General features: G+C 39.9%; 1 protein-coding gene across 2 annotated transcripts in view; it reads right to left on the bottom strand.

Moving 5' to 3' along the window:
• nus1 (NUS1 dehydrodolichyl diphosphate synthase subunit) overlaps positions 1 to 14860 on the bottom strand; it is a 19482-nt gene extending 4622 nt beyond the window's left edge. Inside the window, exons 1-4 of one of the 2 annotated variants that reach the window (XM_042390734.1) lie at positions 14028 to 14860; positions 12901 to 13032; positions 6902 to 7054; positions 5168 to 5478 (exon numbers count right to left, since the gene is read on the bottom strand). In XM_042390734.1, the coding sequence (XP_042246668.1) occupies positions 5366 to 5478; positions 6902 to 7054; positions 12901 to 13032; positions 14028 to 14427 (798 nt within the window). In that variant the 5' untranslated portion in view covers positions 14428 to 14860 and the 3' untranslated portion in view covers positions 5168 to 5365. Of the gene's footprint in view, positions 1 to 5167; positions 5479 to 6901; positions 7055 to 12900; positions 13033 to 14027 lie in introns of those variants that run through there. The other variant, XM_042390733.1, reaches the window with a different exon arrangement.
• Between the last annotated feature and the right edge of the window lie 5151 nt (positions 14861 to 20011).

Below are 20011 nucleotides of genomic sequence, written 5' to 3'. Positions count from 1 at the left end.
CACACACTACTGAGGCTCCTGTTTGTTAAATGAATAAATTGTCAATATGTCTTGTTTCTTCAAACTTCAATCATCCAATCCACCAAACAATGTCAATGGCAAAATAAGCTGTTTGGCATTGGCAGAGAAGATTTGCACAAAGATTTCCACAAATGCATGTTCCTTACAAATGTGGCACCATTTAAAAGGGAAATTAACAGGCTTTCCAACGGTATAAGATTTATTGCCAAGAAGCATTGTTACACCAAAGAAATAAACTATGAAACACAAATTTCCTTACTTTTTGTGCTATGTTTATTTTACCCATTCACACAGTGTCTGATAATCCTGAAAAGATCCGTGTCAACACACCTCCAATATTGATACCACAGCTCCCACTCTCTCTGACACATGCAAGGTGCAAGGACCCATTCATTGCTGCTTGCAGCTTTAAATTTTCATTTTGTATTTCCTTAACCTTCCAGATTTTTATTTTTCACAGTGGATACTCCTTGGCCTGACTGGTCATTTTCATTGAGGAATATGTTGAAACCCTAAATGCTAACAATGACAATATGTTTCATTTTGTGTGTGTGTGTGTGTGTATCTCTCACTCACTTTCCCTGCCTCTGCCTAACTCTCTTTCTCCAGGTTTAGTGAACAACACTCCAAGGAGAAGATCGTTGGTTTTGGCTCAGAGAGCAGGAGGCACAGGGTTTTTTCTGCATAGAGAATTTCAAGGCAGCTGCCTCTGTCAATTTCCAGGCATCCGTCAAAATCAGGGTCCCCATGGATCCTTAAAAAGTCTTAAAACATCTTAAAATATATTTTTTTGTAGTTCAAGGTCCAGTGAGGATAAATATTGTAATGTTTCTAATAATGGGACAAGACCATGAAAAATAGGAAAGTCCTCTTCATTCTGAACAAAAAAAGTTATGGCACTCCATGGCTTTGCAGAAATGTGAGTGACGAAACAAATGTTCTAATCATAAATGATTGTGATTCTATAACACTACATGCAGGAAAATCGCTTTGGAGTATTTAGAAATGCTCATGGAATTAACCTAGCACTGTGCAGTCTTTAAGTAACTCTATTAACTCTAAGATCCTTGAGAAAGCAGTCTCTAATCAGTTCTACAAAACAATAGTTTATTTGAGGATTTTCAGTCAGGATTTAGAGCGCATCATAGCACAGAGACAGCACTGGTGAAAGTCACAAATGACATCCTAACTGCATCGGACAGAGGATTTGTCTCTATACTTGTCCTGTTAGATCTTAGTGCCGCATTCGACACAATTGACCATCAAATCCTTTTGCAGAGACTGGAACATTTGATTGGCATTAAAGGAACTGCATTAAGCTGGTTTAAGTCCTATTTATCAGACCGATTACAGTTTGTACATGTGAATGATGAATCCTCCGTGAAGGCAAAAGTTAGACACGGAGTTCCACAAGGTTCTGTACTTGGACCAATTCTATTCACCTTGTATATGCTTCCTTTAGGTAATATTATTAGGAAACACTCATAAACTCATAAATTTTCATTGTTATGCAGATGATACCCAATTATATTTATCAATGAAGCCAGATGAAACCAATCAGTTAAACAAACTCCAAACATGCCTTAACGACATAAAGACCTGGATGACCTGCAATTTTCTACTATTAAACTCAGATAAAACTGAAGTTATTGTGCTTGGCCCTAAACACCTTAGAAACACATTATCTAATGATATAGCTACTCGGGCTCCTCTCTCCTCCTCGTCCTCTCCATCTGTATGTGTTCATGTAACATCAATGCATGTCACTAACTTTGCTTCTTCCCCGGAGTTTTTTTGTGCTTTCTCATCTCACAGGAAACCCTGGGTTCTGGGCCGAGCCTTTGCGGCCCTTCACAGTCCTGTTGGCATCCTTCCCTGGCTGCTGCTGTGTCATTGTCATTATTGTTATGATTGTTGTTATTCTGCCCCCTCCCCCTTTCCCTCTTTCTTTCTCTCTCTCAACCCAACTGGTCAAAGCAGATGGCCGCCTACCAAGAGCCGGGGTCTGCTTGAGGTTTCTACCCGTTAAAGGGGAGTTTTTCCTTACCGCTGTTGCCAAGTGCTTGCTCATGGGGGAATTGTTGGGTCTCTGTATATTAAAGAGTACGGTCTTGACCTGCTCTATGTGAAAAGTGCCTTGAGATGACTTTTGTTGTGATTTGGCGCTATATAAATAAAAATTGATTGATTGATTGATTGATTGATATTAAGATTTCATGAGGGGATATGTAAAGAGGGTTGTAACTGTTGGCACCTTTCCACTGTTCAAGCAGCTATGTTTGTATTCAGCCATATCTGCCTGAGGGATTGAGACTAACGGTGTCCTGTTGTTTTACATATAATTTTTTAAAATTTATTTTAAACTATCACTTAGCAAATGACAAACTGAACCAAGCGCTGACTACAACGGAGTGTATCTTCTCATACTGTTAAAACAGTTGCTATCACTGGCTGGCTACTCAGCGCGAGACCTGAAATGTTCCCGCGGTACTGGCCCATCTATCCCCTCAGTCACAAACAGCTTGCAGGACCTTGCAAATATGTTGCACTGGTTAAACAAAACACTACCCTGGCTGTGTGTGAGTATTTTAGCTAATGCATACATTTAGACGATTTCAATATATTATTGTGGGTTTTTTTTTATTACAATCTAAGCCTTAAACACTTATCAAATCGGGCAGGTCAGGTCATTAAAAAAAAAGACATTCTGATTAATAGTGGATGGATCGCGGGCGGTGAAATAATACATCATTAATGAGAAAAATATTAATGACATTCTCTAAAATGTGAACATAGCTGCTGCTCAGCTTCATTTTTCATCAGGCGCAAATTACTGACTCATAACTAAGCAAACTAACAACGGGGAATACTAAGAAATATACAGACACTAATAACAATTATACAAGAGAGATTCCTAGAGAAATTGGTGCATTCAGCTTGCTACAATCTTTCCAGAGCATATGGGTTATCAGGAGCAGAAACGGGACTGCAGCAGGCAGCATTCATAGTAGGCTACATAAATATTAAACTGTATTGCAAAGGAACAGTTCACCATGCAAATGTTTATAAATGATGTCAAAGACATCTTGCATAGCAATTACAAGAACTACCATTACTCCCCCAAAGCATGGAGAGATCTCCAGAATGTCAGAGGCAATGACTAAAAAAATCCTGAAACCTGTTAATCTGTGAGGCACACGCTGGCCTCCTCATCTGCAGAGAGCACTCACTGCTTTATGCAACTTTAGGCCAGAGCTTTCCCATTTATAGCAGAGGCAAAGGCAAACAGTGCAGACATGATTGGCAGGGCTCGTTTCACTTGTACATTTTAGAAAAACTACAAGTCACTGCATTTTGTCCTCTTTTTAGTGGACATCCTTGATCAGTTAATCAGCTTAAAATTGCAAGATGACTCCACAACACTGAGTGATGTCCATCAGGCTCTGGAAAAGACTTATCTTTCTCTCACAGCAATGCAGTGTTCACTAGGGCCACACCTTGATGCATTTTTGACCGAGGCTCAGGGGGGAGTTTTCCAGGAGGTGCAGCTAGTTGGCCGTGAGGATGGAAAGCTTGAAGACGAAAGAAAGAAAGTTCTACACAGCATGTAGAAGTACCTCAGACAGCAGTTTGACTTTTTTGATCAAGACCGGCTTGGTTTTCAACACCTGTGACTGGCCAAAGAACCATGTTGAACTGGTGACTACAACACTGCAGGTGCACTAGAGAGATGGTGGGTAAGAAGGGAGAGAGCCCGGAGGATACCTGAATAAGCTGAAAAAGTAGGCTAACAGTTGGAAATATGTATTATAATTATTCTACTGGTTTTTGTAATGTTTTCATTGCAATATCGGGAGGAGGGGGGGTATGTACCATATGTTTACAAAGAACTGGAGTTTTCAATCTAAATTATGGATGCTCATTTTAATTATTTTTTTCTGACCGATAGCAGACGCTCATTAACCAACCATTAACCATTATCGACAAGATTAAATTATGATTAGATTGGACGAGTGTCTGTAACCCATAAAAAAAAATACCAATACAACAATTTTTTTTTTTTCATGAGAAGGGGTTTATTTTTACATGTGCAAATAGCAGCATACACAACAACAACAGAACATGAGTATTCGCAATAGACTGTAAAAGATATGGACGTAGCCACCTTGACGTGGTACTTCTGCCTGGCTCCTGCAGCCAAAAGCAGCAGGTCTTTTTTGTGATCTCTACCTTGGTTATGCCCCCAACAGACCTGGCATGGTCAACAATGAGCCTCTGAGCCACCAGAGACCTCTCCTTCTGATTCTCCAAAGTCAATTCTTTGTTATTGGAAAATCCTCTCTCTACACTGGCCTGTCCATGAGACAAGACAAGTAGAATCTTCACCACATTCCACACTCTGGAAAATGATGGTTTTGTCCCCATTGTCACATAAAGCAGGGTGTCCACTCGATCTGTTTTGAGGTCAAATTTCCCTGAATTTAGACGAATCACAAAACTCCCTAAACTCACTGAGGATATCATCACACACTGCCTCATCTATGTGTTTAGCTTCAACAAGTATGCCCAACATGAGTTGAAAAAGCTGGCTTGTTTCTTCACATGACTTGTAGGAATAGTGAGAATTAGCCACCTTAAGCACCCACAGTACCTTTGCAGTTAGGGCTTCGTTTCTGGACACAGAACCCGAAATGGTCCCTTGTTTGATGATAGACAAGAGGGAAGCACTGCAGCTGGCAGCGGGTGTCACCTTGGTCACCAGGGTGAAAAAGCCAGTGATGGGGTTGAGAGTTGATTCATGTGCAGCAGAAGCAGCCTGGTGCTTAGGCCAGGTGGTGCAGCCCATCGCCACAGGGTCAAGTGGAGGTGTGTGGGGGGTGTGGGTGTGTTTATTTGTGCTCTAGAACATAACCACTGTGAAATAATCAGAAAATCATGTTTTATTGATCTGATTCACCTGCTTTCTCCCTACTAGCACTCCATCTCTTCATTTACCCTCTAGCTCGCTCAATCACAGCTGCTTCTCTCTCTCTCTCTCTCTCTCTCTCTCTCTCTCTCTCTCATCTTTTTTAAAATGAGACTTGAAGCCAACAGCGAAGTCTAACTTTACTTTTAACATTATCAAATGAAGAGAAATGTCCTCCCTTCCTAGTAACATCTTTGTACTCCCTCATGGCAGAGTTTACAGCTCTGATCAGTCTGATCTCCAGCTGTAATTGGCCACTGCAGCCTTCAGCCACAGTGATGTCGGGTTGTGTTCCTCCAAAAGTTGACTCTGGCTCAACTTTCCAGCCACAGTCCAGTGCAGTGCTGTTGCGGCCAAAAAGCCTGCAGACGTAACGCACTACCCCCATTCAAATGAATGGGAGAATTGGCGTTTTTGCCATACCACCTGATTTGGTCTGAATACCGCCTTAGCTCCTTTACGCCTGGATACCACTGGACGCACAGATCGAGCTGGGCAGGAAGTCAGAATAGAGCATCCAATCAATTTTCAAAATAAAACACCCCGTGCAGACTCCCGATCGTATATCAACAATAAACATAATTAAAACAGACAAATAAAGAAACCGTTTAACTCTCTAGCCGACTTAACCATAGTAGTATCACAAAATACAACAAAAATGACCAAATAAACAAAATGTTAACAAAATTGGGCAGTTTAGTTCCCCTGCTAATCCAGTAATTACAGTAGCCTAAAGGCACTTTTACAGCTTTGACTAGTCTGCTGTAATTATTGTAGTAGGAGTGCAACTGAATTTAAAAGGCAGATGGCTTCCCTGCTTTCAAGACGCTTCGCTTCTGAAACGCTCCCGGTGGGATAGGACGCTATGCAAAGGACGGAGCAAAACCACATCGGAACTGGAACATGGCGCACACACGCCCCATGGGATCCCGGCGTAAGCTAGCGCTGGCTCTCCCATGTTTGAAATGTCAAACGGTTTACTACTCAGTAAACGTTTTGCACATCCCAGGGCCTGGTCTTTTTCAAGCTATGCCTTATAGTTGTCCAAGTGAAGCCACACATTAAATCGGCATTTTCCTCATCAAAGTACAAGCTCCAACTCAGGTCGGAGGCTGACGTTAGCCCACACAGAGAACCAGAGCCGTCGATAGAAAGTTGCGGCAACTCCATAGACTCCAATAGGACCAATTATTCCACAACAATGGCGGATCATGGAGGCTCAACTAGTTCCTAATAGTGGCTGGTCACAAGCAGCATTTTCCGTTCTTTGAGGTATATTCAGAGGAAAAAATATCCAACAACAACATAAAAAGTTTAATCAGTCAGATTTTTTAATATTCCATTTGCTAGATCGATAAGCTAAATTTGAAGAACAGTCAGGGATTCATTTAACGGAGTGTTTTCCATCATTTAGCTACCGTTTTTAAAAGCTTTGAGGGAAAATCACCTCTTATTTTAACCAACATAATAAGCTTTCAAAATATCATCAATATATTAGACTGACTGTATTTGACAATACTAACTAGCTAACTAACAGTGAAAATGTTATCTAGCTACAGAGCTAGTGATAGTTTATGTCAGCTATTAACTACCTATCAATGGCTCTGCAGAGAACAAAACGTCAAATGACGTGACTGATCTGCTGAAACATTAAAGTATTGTTTAACTAATATAGATTTTTCTCAGTCGATCTTAACTGAACCACATATACTCTATTATACAGGTCTTATACTCTATTATTTGTGAAGCAAATTTCCATGACATTTCCAAAACTTTCTGGGTTTATTTATTTTTCCAAAACTTCTCCAGGCCTAGAAATTGCTATTTTCAAATTCCATGATTTTTCCAGGTTTTCCATCACCGTACAAACCCTGAATATAATTAACTTTTACACACACAGCTATGAACAGGTACCTCTGAGTAGTGTGTCCAGCATGGAGACGCTGATGTCTTTGGAGCTCCTCTCTTTGTTTTCCACAGAGCGACAGAGCTGCTGTGCTGCCTGAACAATACTCTGCTTCCCATCCTCTGGAGACAGGACCTTCACTGTGGGCCTGCAGGACACCACTGACAGACAGACAGACAGACAGACAGACAGACAGACACACACACACACACACACGCACACAAACACATGATCAATTTCCACTGCCTCTGATTGAAAGTACAGATGGGTGACAAATTAAAGGAAAAACTGGTACAGGCCTGAATGCTTGACCCCTACAGTGAGGGGATCCAGTGGATCTGTTATGCTTTGGGGGGCATTTTGCTGGCATGGTTTAGGTCCACTTGTCCCCTTAGAGGGAAGGGTCACTGCAAATCAACACAAAGTTGTTCTGAGACATCACCTTTATCCTATGATGAAACATTTCTATCCTGATGGGAGTGGTCTCTTCTAGGATGACAATGCCCCAATTTAGAGGGCATGAGGGGTCACTGAATGGTTTGATGAGTATGAAAATGATGTGAATCATATGCCATGTATGTATTATAGGTTTGCTACTACTTTTTGTAATATTTTTATTGCAGACATGACAATGACTCAGGCATAATGTTGGGAGGGAGTAAGTGAGTGAGCAAGAGAGAGCATGTATGAGGCAGAGGCATGGAGGGAGGCAGGTGTGAAAAAGATAGACCATAAACTAAGGGACTGTGACTGTGTCTTAACTGTGTCACAATTAAGGAAGACTGTGTTAAGTTGCGTTAAATTGCCTTTTCTGTATTGCTTTTACATAAATTTACATTTTGGCCACCAAATTTAGGGGCTTGGTGGACTGTAGGGCTAGTGCTTGAAAAAATTAGCATTTAGTCCTGGATTTCTTGTAGGAAGCAGTGCATCATGCTACACATTTTTTGTTGGCTGATATTGAAAATATGTGGAAAATATTGAGCTAAAAACATGTCTGAGTATCACAACAAGAACCACATCACAAACACATGACACATTCATTGTGAGAAATACATGCCCACCAAACAAATGAAAAGAACTAAAGAAAAAAAGAGCATGTAATATAATTAACTTTTACACACACAAACATTTGGTGTTTTGATGATGGTGGTGATGACATTGAAAATATGTGGAAACTAACTAACATGGTGTTCATCCCTCCAGAAGAGTCCCAGAGACTTATGGAATCAATGCCAAGGCTGAGGAACACCATTCTTCAAAAAGATATTCCCTCATTTAGTGTTTTGATGGTGGTGGAAACTGTCTAACACATCAGTCTAAAATCTCCCATAGGCGTTCAACTGGGTTGATATCTGGTGACTGCGAAGGCCATAGCATATGATTCACATCATTTTCAAACCATTCATTGACCCCTTGTGCCCTGTGAATTGGGCACTGCCATCCTGAAAGAGATCACTCCCATCAGGATAGAAATGTTTCATCATAGGATAAAGGGTGATCACTCAGAACGGCTTTGTATTGATTTGCAGTGACGCTTCCCTCTAAAGGGGACAATTGGACCCAAACCATGCCAGCAAAATGCCCCCAAAGCATAATGGAGCCACCAGATCCCCTCACTGTAGGGGTCAAGCATTGAGGCCAATACTGGTTTTTCCTTTAATTTGTCACTCGTCTGTATATTCACAGGGAGATGGTGAGAAACTTACTGGTTGTGCATCTTTAAAGTGAGACTGACAAACTGACAGTTTCAAACACTCATACTGTAAATGGGTTAGAGTATTTTGGTAGCCACTGCTGCCGTGTGCATCTATTTCAATCAAATGGGCCCTTGGCTGCCTGCAAGGATTTGTCAGAGTGTACACCATTTCCTTGATTGGTGATTAGTGATTAGTGATTTGAATTAAATATGAGAAATTGTGATTTGAATTAAATTTGAGAAATTTACCATCTAACTATCTTTCCACACAATTAACTTCTTTTAATTGTCAGTCAGTCAGTCAAGTCAGTCTTTCCATTCTTGACCATATTGCTCCATTGAAAATCAGAAAGCTCAAATCAAACACCCTTCCCTGGCTAAATGATCACACTTGATCATTGAAACAACAGTGCAGAATATTAGAACTTGAATGGAAGCTAACTAAGTCTGCAGTTACCTACAATACTCTAAGGAATGTACTACAAAAGGACCAGAAAGCAGTAAAAGATGCAAGATCAACATATTTTCCTGACATAATGTCAATAAAAACAATCACAACCCCAAAGTCTTATTCAATGTAATCAATTCGAAATCTACCCACCTCCAACAATGATCTTGCTTCACTTTCCCAGTTTCAAACCATTAACATCCCAGCAATGGATAAAATAATTTCTCAAATGAAATCCTCTACCTGTGGTGTAGATATTATCCCAACTAAGTTTTTTAAATGGATATTCCCCTCTATCATTTTATTCTTTTAATTATTAACAGTTCTCTAACTTTTGGTAATTTTCCCATTTATTTTAAATATTAAAATAAAATTAAATATGCAATCATTCAAACATTACTGAAAAAGCCTAACTTAATTTGTCATTTTTATCTAAGGTGCTTGAGAAAGTTATCTCAACTCAATTAATATCCTTTATGAATAGTATCGATACTTTTAATAGTTTTCATTCAGGTTTGAGAGCTCACCACAGCACAGAGACAGCCCCCATGAATGATTCTAATAATCTACCTTTAACAACTAATGGAGGTGACTGCACAGTCCTGGTGCTTTTAGATTTGAGTGCTGCCTTCGATCAGTCCATTCTCCTGCACCATCTAGAAACCTGGGTTGGTCTTATGGGAACTGCTCTACATCTACAACGTTCACACCTCTCCAATAGAACCTCATATCATGTTGTCATAGCAAATGCCTGTTACTTGTTGCCCACTTTAACTGTGGTGTTCCTCAAGGCTATATCTTTGGCCTGTTTTTGGTCTGTTTTCAATACACATGCTTATCTCCCACCACTGTTACATAGATGATGTCCCTCTTCAAACCAACAACCCCAGGAGCCTTGATAATCCGTTTGCCTGCCTCAGTGATGTTAAATGTTGGTTGTCCCAGAACGTTTTAAAATTCATTGACAATAAGTCTGAGGTCATTGTCATTGGTCCTACAAATTCTACCAGCCTGCTTCACAGTAAGCTTGGTTCCTTGACCAGAAAACATTAAACAATCCGCTAGAAATATTGGAGCTATTTTTCGTGCAGATCTCTGTTTTGATGCACAAGTGAAAAATGTTGTCCAGTCATGCTTTTTTCAACTCAAAAAAATCTCCAAAATTGGTTGAATAATTGCCATGTTACTTTCATAAGGAAAAAGTGCTACATCAATAGCCTTCCAGGATTAATCCATTATTTCCTGCGGTGGGAGGGAGAGCCTAACAAATTACCTGTGAAAACAGTGTATTCAATACACCCCTGTTGTTTTCAGAACTTTGGACTCGCCCAACCTAATGGAGACTGCTAGGTGTAACTCTACTCAACGTTTACTGCACGTTTACTGAATCAGTGTTTCTCCTATAATTATAACAACGAGAACCCCCGCCAGGCCAAAAAAATATTTTTCAATGCCAAAAATAACGCCAAATATCCATTCATTTGGAAATCAATAGCATTTGGGAGTCTCTGTGCAGAGCTGTTCCGGTACGTGAGTCAACGTCTGTGTCATTGCCTGGGAAACTATTTCTGGCGTAACTCCGTTAAGGAATAGAGCATTGCAGAGTATGTTTGCATAGCGAGTGGGAAAGAGCGAGCAGCAGAGAAGTGACAGTGGATGCGAGCGGAGCAGAGGAAAAGGTTAGCAGTAAGTTGTCAGTCTGGCAGTAAATGTACAGTACAGACTACAGTGTGTCAGTTAATAAATGCTAAAAAGTCACATTTGTTTTCCCAAGTGCTGGAAAAGTGAAGGGGCTGTGTTAGCCTAACCTGAAGATGCAAAACAGAGAAATAGAGAACGGAGAAATGTGTGGCTGTTGAGTTCACTGTGCAATCTGTCCCATTACATCCACCCCCCACCTCCCCTTCTTCATTAGTTGAAGATTATGTACGATTTCAGTCGACCAAGATTTTCTTTGGTTGACTACAGCCCTAAAAATCAGATGATTCCTGTCTCCTACTGATTTACATAAGGTCACACATGCATTTATTTTATCCTGCCTCGACTACTGCAATGCACTTTATGCCAGCATTAGTCAGAACTCCCTTCACTGACTCCAACTGGTACAGAATGCTGTTGCCTCGATTTTAACTGGCACTAAGAGATATGAACATATTACTCCAATACTTACCAACTTACACTGACTGCCTGTTACATTCATTTTCTGTCGGTTGACTAATCATTGCAGTGCGACAAGTTTTGGTAAGTATTTCATGTTTTTTCAAGCAGAATGTGAAAATGAAGGCAGTTTTCTGTCAATTTAAAATCTTTCAAGGTCCTATAAACTTATAAAATTACCTTGATGAATAACCATGATAAATAATATGGATATGTATCATTCATCATCATCTTAATGTACTAAATTAATGTGAGATAGAAACCTGTGGATGTGGGTTTCTGGGTGTTAACAAGCAATGTCAGTTTCTGTCTTTTGTGTTCTGGAAGAATAGCCTGGAAAACAGGTCTAACACCACACAATAGAATGTATTACTCTTGTCATAGTTTCAATCCAGCAGAATGAAAGTGAAGAGGAGAAAATCGGCTTAACTTCCAGCAAAGATATGATGTGAAACAGATGTTAAGTTCATTATGTCAGCCAGCTTATTCAAGTTTGTATGTAGTCTCGGTATCATGTTTCAGATGGAAGGATGAAAAAATGCATTGAGCAATGAAAGCTAATGAAACATAAGTGGTGTGGGATTCGGCTCTCTAGATATCAGACACCCTGTCAGTTAACAAACAGGATTATCAAGTTTTTACATTTGCTATTATTGTGTATAGTGCCAATGCTTCAAATACTGTGCCTTGATTTCAAAGAACAGGCCATATTATCAACACAGCTGAGATACATGTTGCAGTAAACAATCCCCCCAAGTATTGCAGCTTCACCCATCATGGTGATGGTCTGTTTGAACAGAACTGACATGGAACTTTTCCGTAATGGAGATCTAAAGCCTATGAGAAAGCCAAACAACCATTACTACACAGCAATCTTCATGTCTGAAAGAAGGTCAGAACTCTGGCGCAAAAATTAAAATAATATAATCCAGCCATGTTAACAGATACACAATGTTAGGGCCTACATTTCCGCATACATCATTTGCATTCATACATAAATTACACACGTGTCTCACTGCCAGCTAATTAAATTTTTCATTTCATTTATATTCCATATTTATTTTAAATGTGCATTCCATATGTATTTTCCTACACAAACAACAATCTGTCAGAATGACAGGAATTACATGAAAGTCTAAACTTTGACTGATACATTTTTTATTACAGAAGCTTGGGTGCTATGAGGTGTAATGAGAATATAAATAGGAATCTACATGTTGCTTTGACAACGAGTGGATGACTGAAGTGGGAGCAGATTTGAGGCAGGCTATAGGCTACAAAAACTGAGAATACTATTCTTCCCAGCAGTGCTGACACGGCAGTGAAGAGAGAGAGAAATAAAAACTTTATCCAGTACAGACATGACTGAAAACAGTTAAAAATGATTTCTTACTTAGGGAAGAAAAGATGTGAATGTCAAACCACTGCAGTACCCAGACATTTGCATTGTGATCGCTGCTTACATCCTGGCTTAATATGTGATATATTACAGTTGTATAAATGCACTGAATGACTGAATGAATTCAATACAAGCCAGGAATTTCAAAAAACAGCTGTTGCTTTACATTCCTTTGACTCTTGATTGTTGAATGAACTTCATGTACATTTTAGCCTTGTTTGTGTGAGGCAATAAATGACATATGTACATAATTACACAACCACACTGCGTTAGCCACTAAATAACAGTAGTGCTGAGCCCTTACCATGGTGCTGATGTTTGTCACTGCAGTTGTTCAGGAATTCCACATTGTATTTGGATCCCTCGACTCCCAGCAGGTCCTGCTGCTGCTTCACTATCTCTTCCAGCAGACGGGAATTGTTTTTCCGAAAAATCCCTGAGGGAAGAGACCGATGACAATGATAGCACATCAGTCAATCCAGAATAAAATTTGAAAAGTTATTTTGCTGAAGTTCTGGAGGGGAAGGCTGCAAAGGCTACAAGTGGATGATGAAACATTACTGCTTTGCAATATGATGATATTTTGTCTATGACTTTATAACTGTGGTTAGAGGGGTGAACTTTCTTTCCCTCTGAACATAACCAGTCCCATCAACAGTTCCCATAAAAGTATATAATAATATACATGAGCGTCAAATAAAATGATTAGGTGTCCCAATTATCCACAATTCTCCAACTCTCAACAATGAGCAAACTTTGAAAAGATGGACTAGCAGTGAGAGAATGACACTTGAGCTTTAAAAAAAAAAAGCTCAAGTGTACATGCTTTGCTCCAGTTGTCCTCATACGTTAAACTGATTTTATTAGTGTTTCAACAACATCACAGAGGAGTTAATAGTTGAGTCGTTTACTAAATAACACAGGGTAAGCATGCACAGACATAATTATTGATGTTCACAAAGAAGATAGTAATAAAACCATGACCATTGTACAGTTTATATGATAGTATTTGTTAGTAGTTTGTTTCCTCAGAGACTGGAAAATTAGCATGGTCTGTGCAGAACTCTAACTGAAGCACATGTGGAACAAACTAATATAACCTCTACAGTCACATGACATGACTGAAATAAGTCACGGAGAGCTGGATCATTTTTATAGTGGGAGTGAGGTTCATGTTGTACTTGTATAACTTATGGTCAAACACAAAGGGTGCCTAAAAGTAACTAGATCAGATCAAACTTGTGTAGTTTATACAATCTTATAAACATTATTGTATAGGTTTACAGTGACAGGGAACACGTAGCTAACGTTAACAGTTACATCTGTTCACTGTTTAATTACGATTAAACGACTGTTTATTACTGATATGCGGACACCGAACATAGTGCTCTTGGTTGTACCATGCAGTTAGGTAAAGTGTAAAATGTTTACCGTGATTATCATAGACGCTGACATACGATATACCGACAGCCATACACCAGACCACCAGGTTGGCTATGTCCGTATAACTGGGCTCTTCTTCCGCTACCAATAGGCCGATGTGGACCGGCATCTTCTCCAGAGACCTGCCGTCAGACAGCCACCGTAACCGGCGACTGGCAATGCGGTTTCCAGTTACCGGGTTAGCGTTAGTGTCAGGGTTATGATTTAACTTCTTCTGGTGGTCCGGGAACCCAGCCAAGGCTAACGGCAGCAGCAGAGCAGCCATCGCCCGCTCCCACAGCCGGCCCTTCCAGCTCCGTAGCCGGACACGGAGCCAGGAGACGAGCGCTCTGTTGACGTGGACCAGAACCAACAAGAGCCGCCATAACAAGTCGTACAGCAGCGCCATTAGTCTCCTTATTCCTTCGAAGTAAAGTCCTAAAGGATCGTGGTCAGAATCTGCTGTACAGGCGCTTTAGTCTTAAGTATGATCTGCCTGCTAAATCCGTTTCAGCGTTGTCAACCGTTCAGTCTGCCTGCCGCCATCTTCCTCTCTCCTTGGCAACCCCTGACCTGTGAACCCTCAGCGTGCTACACGTAGCTCGCTGATTCGACAAGATAAGAGTGACGTGCCCCTACAGCCGATCATAAGTCCCATTGATGTATGAGAGCTGGATAGGGCGCCGCCGCTCTGCCTTGCAGCCAGTTTTTCCCACTGGCCACTGCAATGAAAAATCCCCCTGCGGCCCAAAAAACATTTCCCCCATAGACCACTATTGTAAAAGAGACGTCTGTTAAACTGTTGACAGGACACCTCGAACTGCAAATGACGTAAATTATGACTCTATCTATTATTAACTTTTGATCCGTAGAGGTTTTATATTTGTCAAACTTTCCTCGAGCCGAGAAAAGCAATTTAAAAACCCATGACGTCATCACACTGTAAAGCCTATGGGCCGAGCGGGAACTCGCGGGCGGGGCCAGCGGGGGAAACACTACTGCGCCTATTCAGTGGGCCGCACAACGCGGAAGCAAACCCGGAAGCTAGAAACTGATCTGAAACCTTTTTGGCGTATGTGCCAGGCGAGCAATTCCTATAGGACTGAATGGGCGCCATTTTTAGTCCGGTATCCAGCTCTTACAATACATCCATGGCGCCAGACAATGACTTGTCTCATTATCAGAATTAAATCCATTCGGTCCGATCACATTTCAAAAGCCTAGAAGAGCCACATGATTGAATTTTTTTATCCCCATTCAAGTTAGATTGAGGGCTAAACCGGAAGTAGCCGGCTCAGCCATCGAAAGTCACTAGGGCGCATGCACTATGGGCCACACAATGCAGAAGATCCAGGTACTTTCATACCAGGAAGTTGATTTTTTTTTTTGAGTCATAATTGACATTATTTCTCAGTTCGAGGATTCCTGTCAACAGTTTTATAGACGTCTCTTTTACAATAGTGGTCTATGGGGAAAATCCTTTTTGGGCTGCAGGGGGAAATTTTGCTGCAATACCGCATGCACCAGTCAGCAGCTTTCATAGGAATGAATGGGGCCCCGCCTCGGATGTTGTATCCAGTTCTCTTTATACATCCATGCGCCAGTCAAGCAATTCCTATAGGACTGAATGGGCTCCATTTTTAGATAGTCCGGTATCCAGCTCTTATAATACAATCAGCTGTGTGACCACTGAGTCTAAACTCCATCTATGGTCTTCTCATTAGTGCAGGTTGCTTTTAATTTGACAAGTTTACATTATTAATTTCTAATTGACATTATGGGTATATGATGTGCTGTGTGTAGCTTTGTATGGTGTGTTCTGTGTGGGTTTTCTTTTTGCTTTGTACCGTTTGTTGTTGTGCTGTTGTATGTTTTGATTGTGGGAGACTACGGATGCAAATCAGCTTCGCGCTAACTCCGGTGCAGTGCATCTTTAATGTTTAAAACTGCACACTGTCCCAATCAATAAATCAAATCTACAATAATCTACATCCATGACATCCCAAGTCCCTTACTTGCGTTCTTTCCTTGTGTCTTAGTCCCTCCCACTGAAGATGCATCGGGGAGACACAAGGAAACCATGAAAGGAAACAAGCAACAAAAAAAACACAAACAAAGAACACACCATACAAAATACAAAATACAAAACTACACACAGCACATCACATACACCCATAATGTCAATTAGAACTGTCAATTTAAATCAAGAGCATAGATGGAGTTTAGACTCAATGGTCACAAAGTTGATTGGTCTTTAGTAGATTTTTTAATTTGGCCCTGAATTTATTGATTGAACTACAGTTCTTCATATCATCAGGTAGGACATTCCACTGAGTTGTGGCTTTCACAGAGAAAGCTGACTGCCCAAATGCAGTGTGACGAAATGGTATGGTACAATCTTTTATAGAGGATATTCTGGAGGATCTAATAGAACTTACTGAGCGAGTGAACACAAAGTCACATAGTGGAGGAGGGGCCAAACCATTTAAAATTTTATAAACTAAGCACAAATTTGAGAATAATCTAAAATTCTCAAAGCTCAGTAAATTGTATTTCTCCAGTACCCTACAGTGATGGAAATGCATTGGCTTTTTGTCCAGAGTTTTAAGAGTTCATAGCATGCATAAATATCTTGGCTGCGTCCAAAGAGAGACAGTTTCTAATATGTCTAAAATTTGCTAAGTTGTACTTTATGGTTTTAACCGTTTTTTTTTTAACATGTTTCTTAAAGTTCAAATTTGGATCCAGTGTCACACCAAGATATTTTAAATCAGTAACTATGTCAATTTTTTCACCTTTGATGAAAATATCAGCATTAGGAGGTTGTACCATAGTCTTAGAGAAAAACATACCCTTTGTCTTGTTTACATTTAGACTCAGACATTATTGATCAAGCCAGTGTGTGATCCTTTCCAATGCAATTGTTAGCTTAGCAGCAGCTAACTCAGCTGTTTTTGCATGTGTCTACACAATGGTGTCATCTGCATACATTTGTAGTTCTGCATCATGACGCTGTTGAGGGAGATCATTAATATATAGGCTAAATAATAGGGGACCTAACACTGACCCTTGTGGAACACCAATTGTGCACTTCATGTTACTGGACAGTGTGTCACCAACTTTAACACGTTGTCTCATATTAGATAAATATGAAGACATCCATGCCAGTGCTTTAGATGAGAAGTTAAATTTAGAGAGTTTTGATATTAAAAGATCATGATTGACCATGTTGAATGCTTTACGCAGATCCAAAAATACAGCATCTACTCCTCCTTTGTCAAGTCTTGATTTAATTTGCTCTATTAACTGCAAGGTAGCAGTTTCGGTGGAATGATTTGCTCTAAAGCCAAATTGCATACAATGTTTTAATGACAACTTTCTCAGCAACCTTTGAGAGTACTGGCAGTATACTTATTGGTCTGTGGTTGCTGGTTTGAAGGCGGTGACAATGGCACATTTCCAGTCATCAGGAAAGGAGCTGTGTTTAAAAGACAAATTAATTAAATGAGCAGTAGGCGGAGTTAAAATATCTTTGTGTGATATGACAAACATAGTGTCAAATTGGAAAGCATCTCTACTTTTGGAGCTTTTTAAGGAGCTGATGATTTTGTTTACTTGTAACTCATTAGTTTCTACTAGCTCAAAAACCTTGCGTGTAGCATCCATAGGAACAATATCCAGTTTCCTTCTCATAAAGTTTTTTCCTAACTCATTTACAGACTCAAGAAAAAAAATTATTAAAGACAGAAGCAACAGTAAGATGATCTTCAATTAACTTTCCCTGTACTTTGAGTTTAAAGTCTCCTAAAAATTTTGGGTCCCTCCTTGTGAGATTATCAATGTTTTTCCAGATCAATTTACTGTTGCCTTTTGCCTCATTCAAAATATTGAGATAAAAACAAGATTTAGCTTTTCTTAGCTCTTGGATAACTTTGTTCCTTAAACCTTTATAAATCAGCATGTCTCTTTTAGTTTTAATTGCCTTCCTTAGTGCGGCATCTCTAGATTTCATTAGTTTCCACAAATTTTCATTAAACCACAGTAAATTGTTTTTATTTTTAGATTTTATCTGTATCCTCACATTAAATCTTTCCCTCACAGAGTTGATTCTGTGAGTAAAGTATCACAGCCATAGTCCAGATCATCAGAGGACAGTACATCATCCCAGTTCAAGCTGTTAATTTCATTGGTAATTTCTTCTTGCTTAGCTCTGGTTATGCATTGAAGGATAATTGTCTTAGTTGTTGTGGTCTTAAATCTACTTTCAGTCAGTTTTTTTGCACATAGGGTTAGGTTATGATCTGATAAGCCAGTGATTAAATTATAACTTTTAGTTATTCTTTCTGGTTTGTTAGTAAATATCAGATCAATTTGTGTACTGGAGCATTTTGCTATCCTAGTTGGGCCTTTTACTAGTTGTTCTAGTTGGAATTTCTCTGTGATCATTTTTAGTTTTTTCTCTTAGTTTTATCCTCCCAGTTCACATTAAAATCACCCATAAGCAAAGACCGGTCCACTGGATCAGTGATTCGCTCTGGTGCCTGGGCTCATCCGTGCCACAGGACAGAGGAATAGATTGTAAAATACCCCAGTAAGTTATGATGAAAACTCACTCCTTTAAGTTTTCTTCTTGTTTTCAAAAGAAAATACTCTTCTGTTAGCTTCTTTAGTGCCATCTCCTTTGGAATATTGGTAACAGCAGCTAGCAGTTAGCAGTTGACAGCTAGCTAGTTGTTTTGATTTGAAAAATGTATCAAAAAATGATGTTTTCTTTTCTGTTCTTGCTGATCAATGCTATTCCTTCTTCTATAAAGTCCATTCTGAAAATTTTTGAGTGTTAATTTGCAAAATGTTCCACTTTTTTGGGTCCAAGTTTGAGATGTAATCAGGAGCTCACTCCCAGTGCAGCCACTCCTCCGGAATGAATTCAGCTCTTAGATTTCATCTGTGAAACCAACATTTACCCTCCAAAAGGCATTATATCATATATCATAATGCTATGGAGACATTAGAGCCAGCAGTAAATCACCAAAGAGCTGCACAGATCAGCTCATCAGATCATGTTCACCCTAAGAAATATTGAAACCTTGTAAATTTCAGACCAATCAAATCAAGGAAATGCTACTACTACTGAGTGTAATAAAAACATTGATGACTCTAAACTTTCAAAAACTATAGACTTCAGATTATTGATCATCATTGTTGAACCTTACAAAGAAGATTATGAAATTTTAAGATTTTGAACAGTACTTTGCCTTAAAAATCATTAGTTTTCCTTCAGCTGTGTGCGCCATGGATGTATAAAGAGAAGGGGTGTGCACCCGTTCCCTCAAGGTGGATGCAATATTCGGCAGGGATGCAAAACTCAGTAGACACCTGCCAATCACCTCAGGAGTCGGACTGCTAGCATGAATGTATAAAGAGAACTGGACACAGCATTGGAAGTGGGGCCCCATTCATTCCTATGAAAGTTGCTCAGTGGTGCATGAAGCCAAAAAAGTTCAACTTCTTCAGCATTGCTTCTGCATCTGTAGTGCGCATAGAGCAAGCGCACTGGTGACTTTCAGCAGCTGAGTTGGCTACTTCTGGTTTAGTCCTCCAGCTAAGTTGAATGGGGATAAAACAATTCAATTGTGTGCTCTTCTAGACTTTAGAAATGTGACTGGACTGAATGGATCAAATTCTGATAGTGAGACAAGTCATTTCGCAGGGGTTGTGATGTTCAAAAAAAATTATCCACTGATTTACAGGACGGTCTCTTTCACAATGTAAGTCTATGGGAAAAAGTCTTTCGGGCCCAAAAGCATCATGTGACATTGTATTATGCAGTATGTCAAATTGGCTTCATAGCCTGGCACTGTTCCTGGGGGCTTGGCTGCTAGCAGGTAAGATGACCGGTACCAGATTGACTTGGCTTGCCAGGCCGGCTTGGGATCCCACTTTTACAGATGATGTCACACATTATGATTGGCTGTATGTTGGAAAGGGTATAT

The sequence above is a fragment of the Thunnus maccoyii genome, chromosome 17 (genome assembly GCF_910596095.1).
Source record: "Thunnus maccoyii chromosome 17, fThuMac1.1, whole genome shotgun sequence".
NCBI lineage: Eukaryota > Metazoa > Chordata > Actinopteri > Scombriformes > Scombridae > Thunnus > Thunnus maccoyii.
This window is presented reverse-complemented; position numbering and strand designations above follow the sequence as displayed.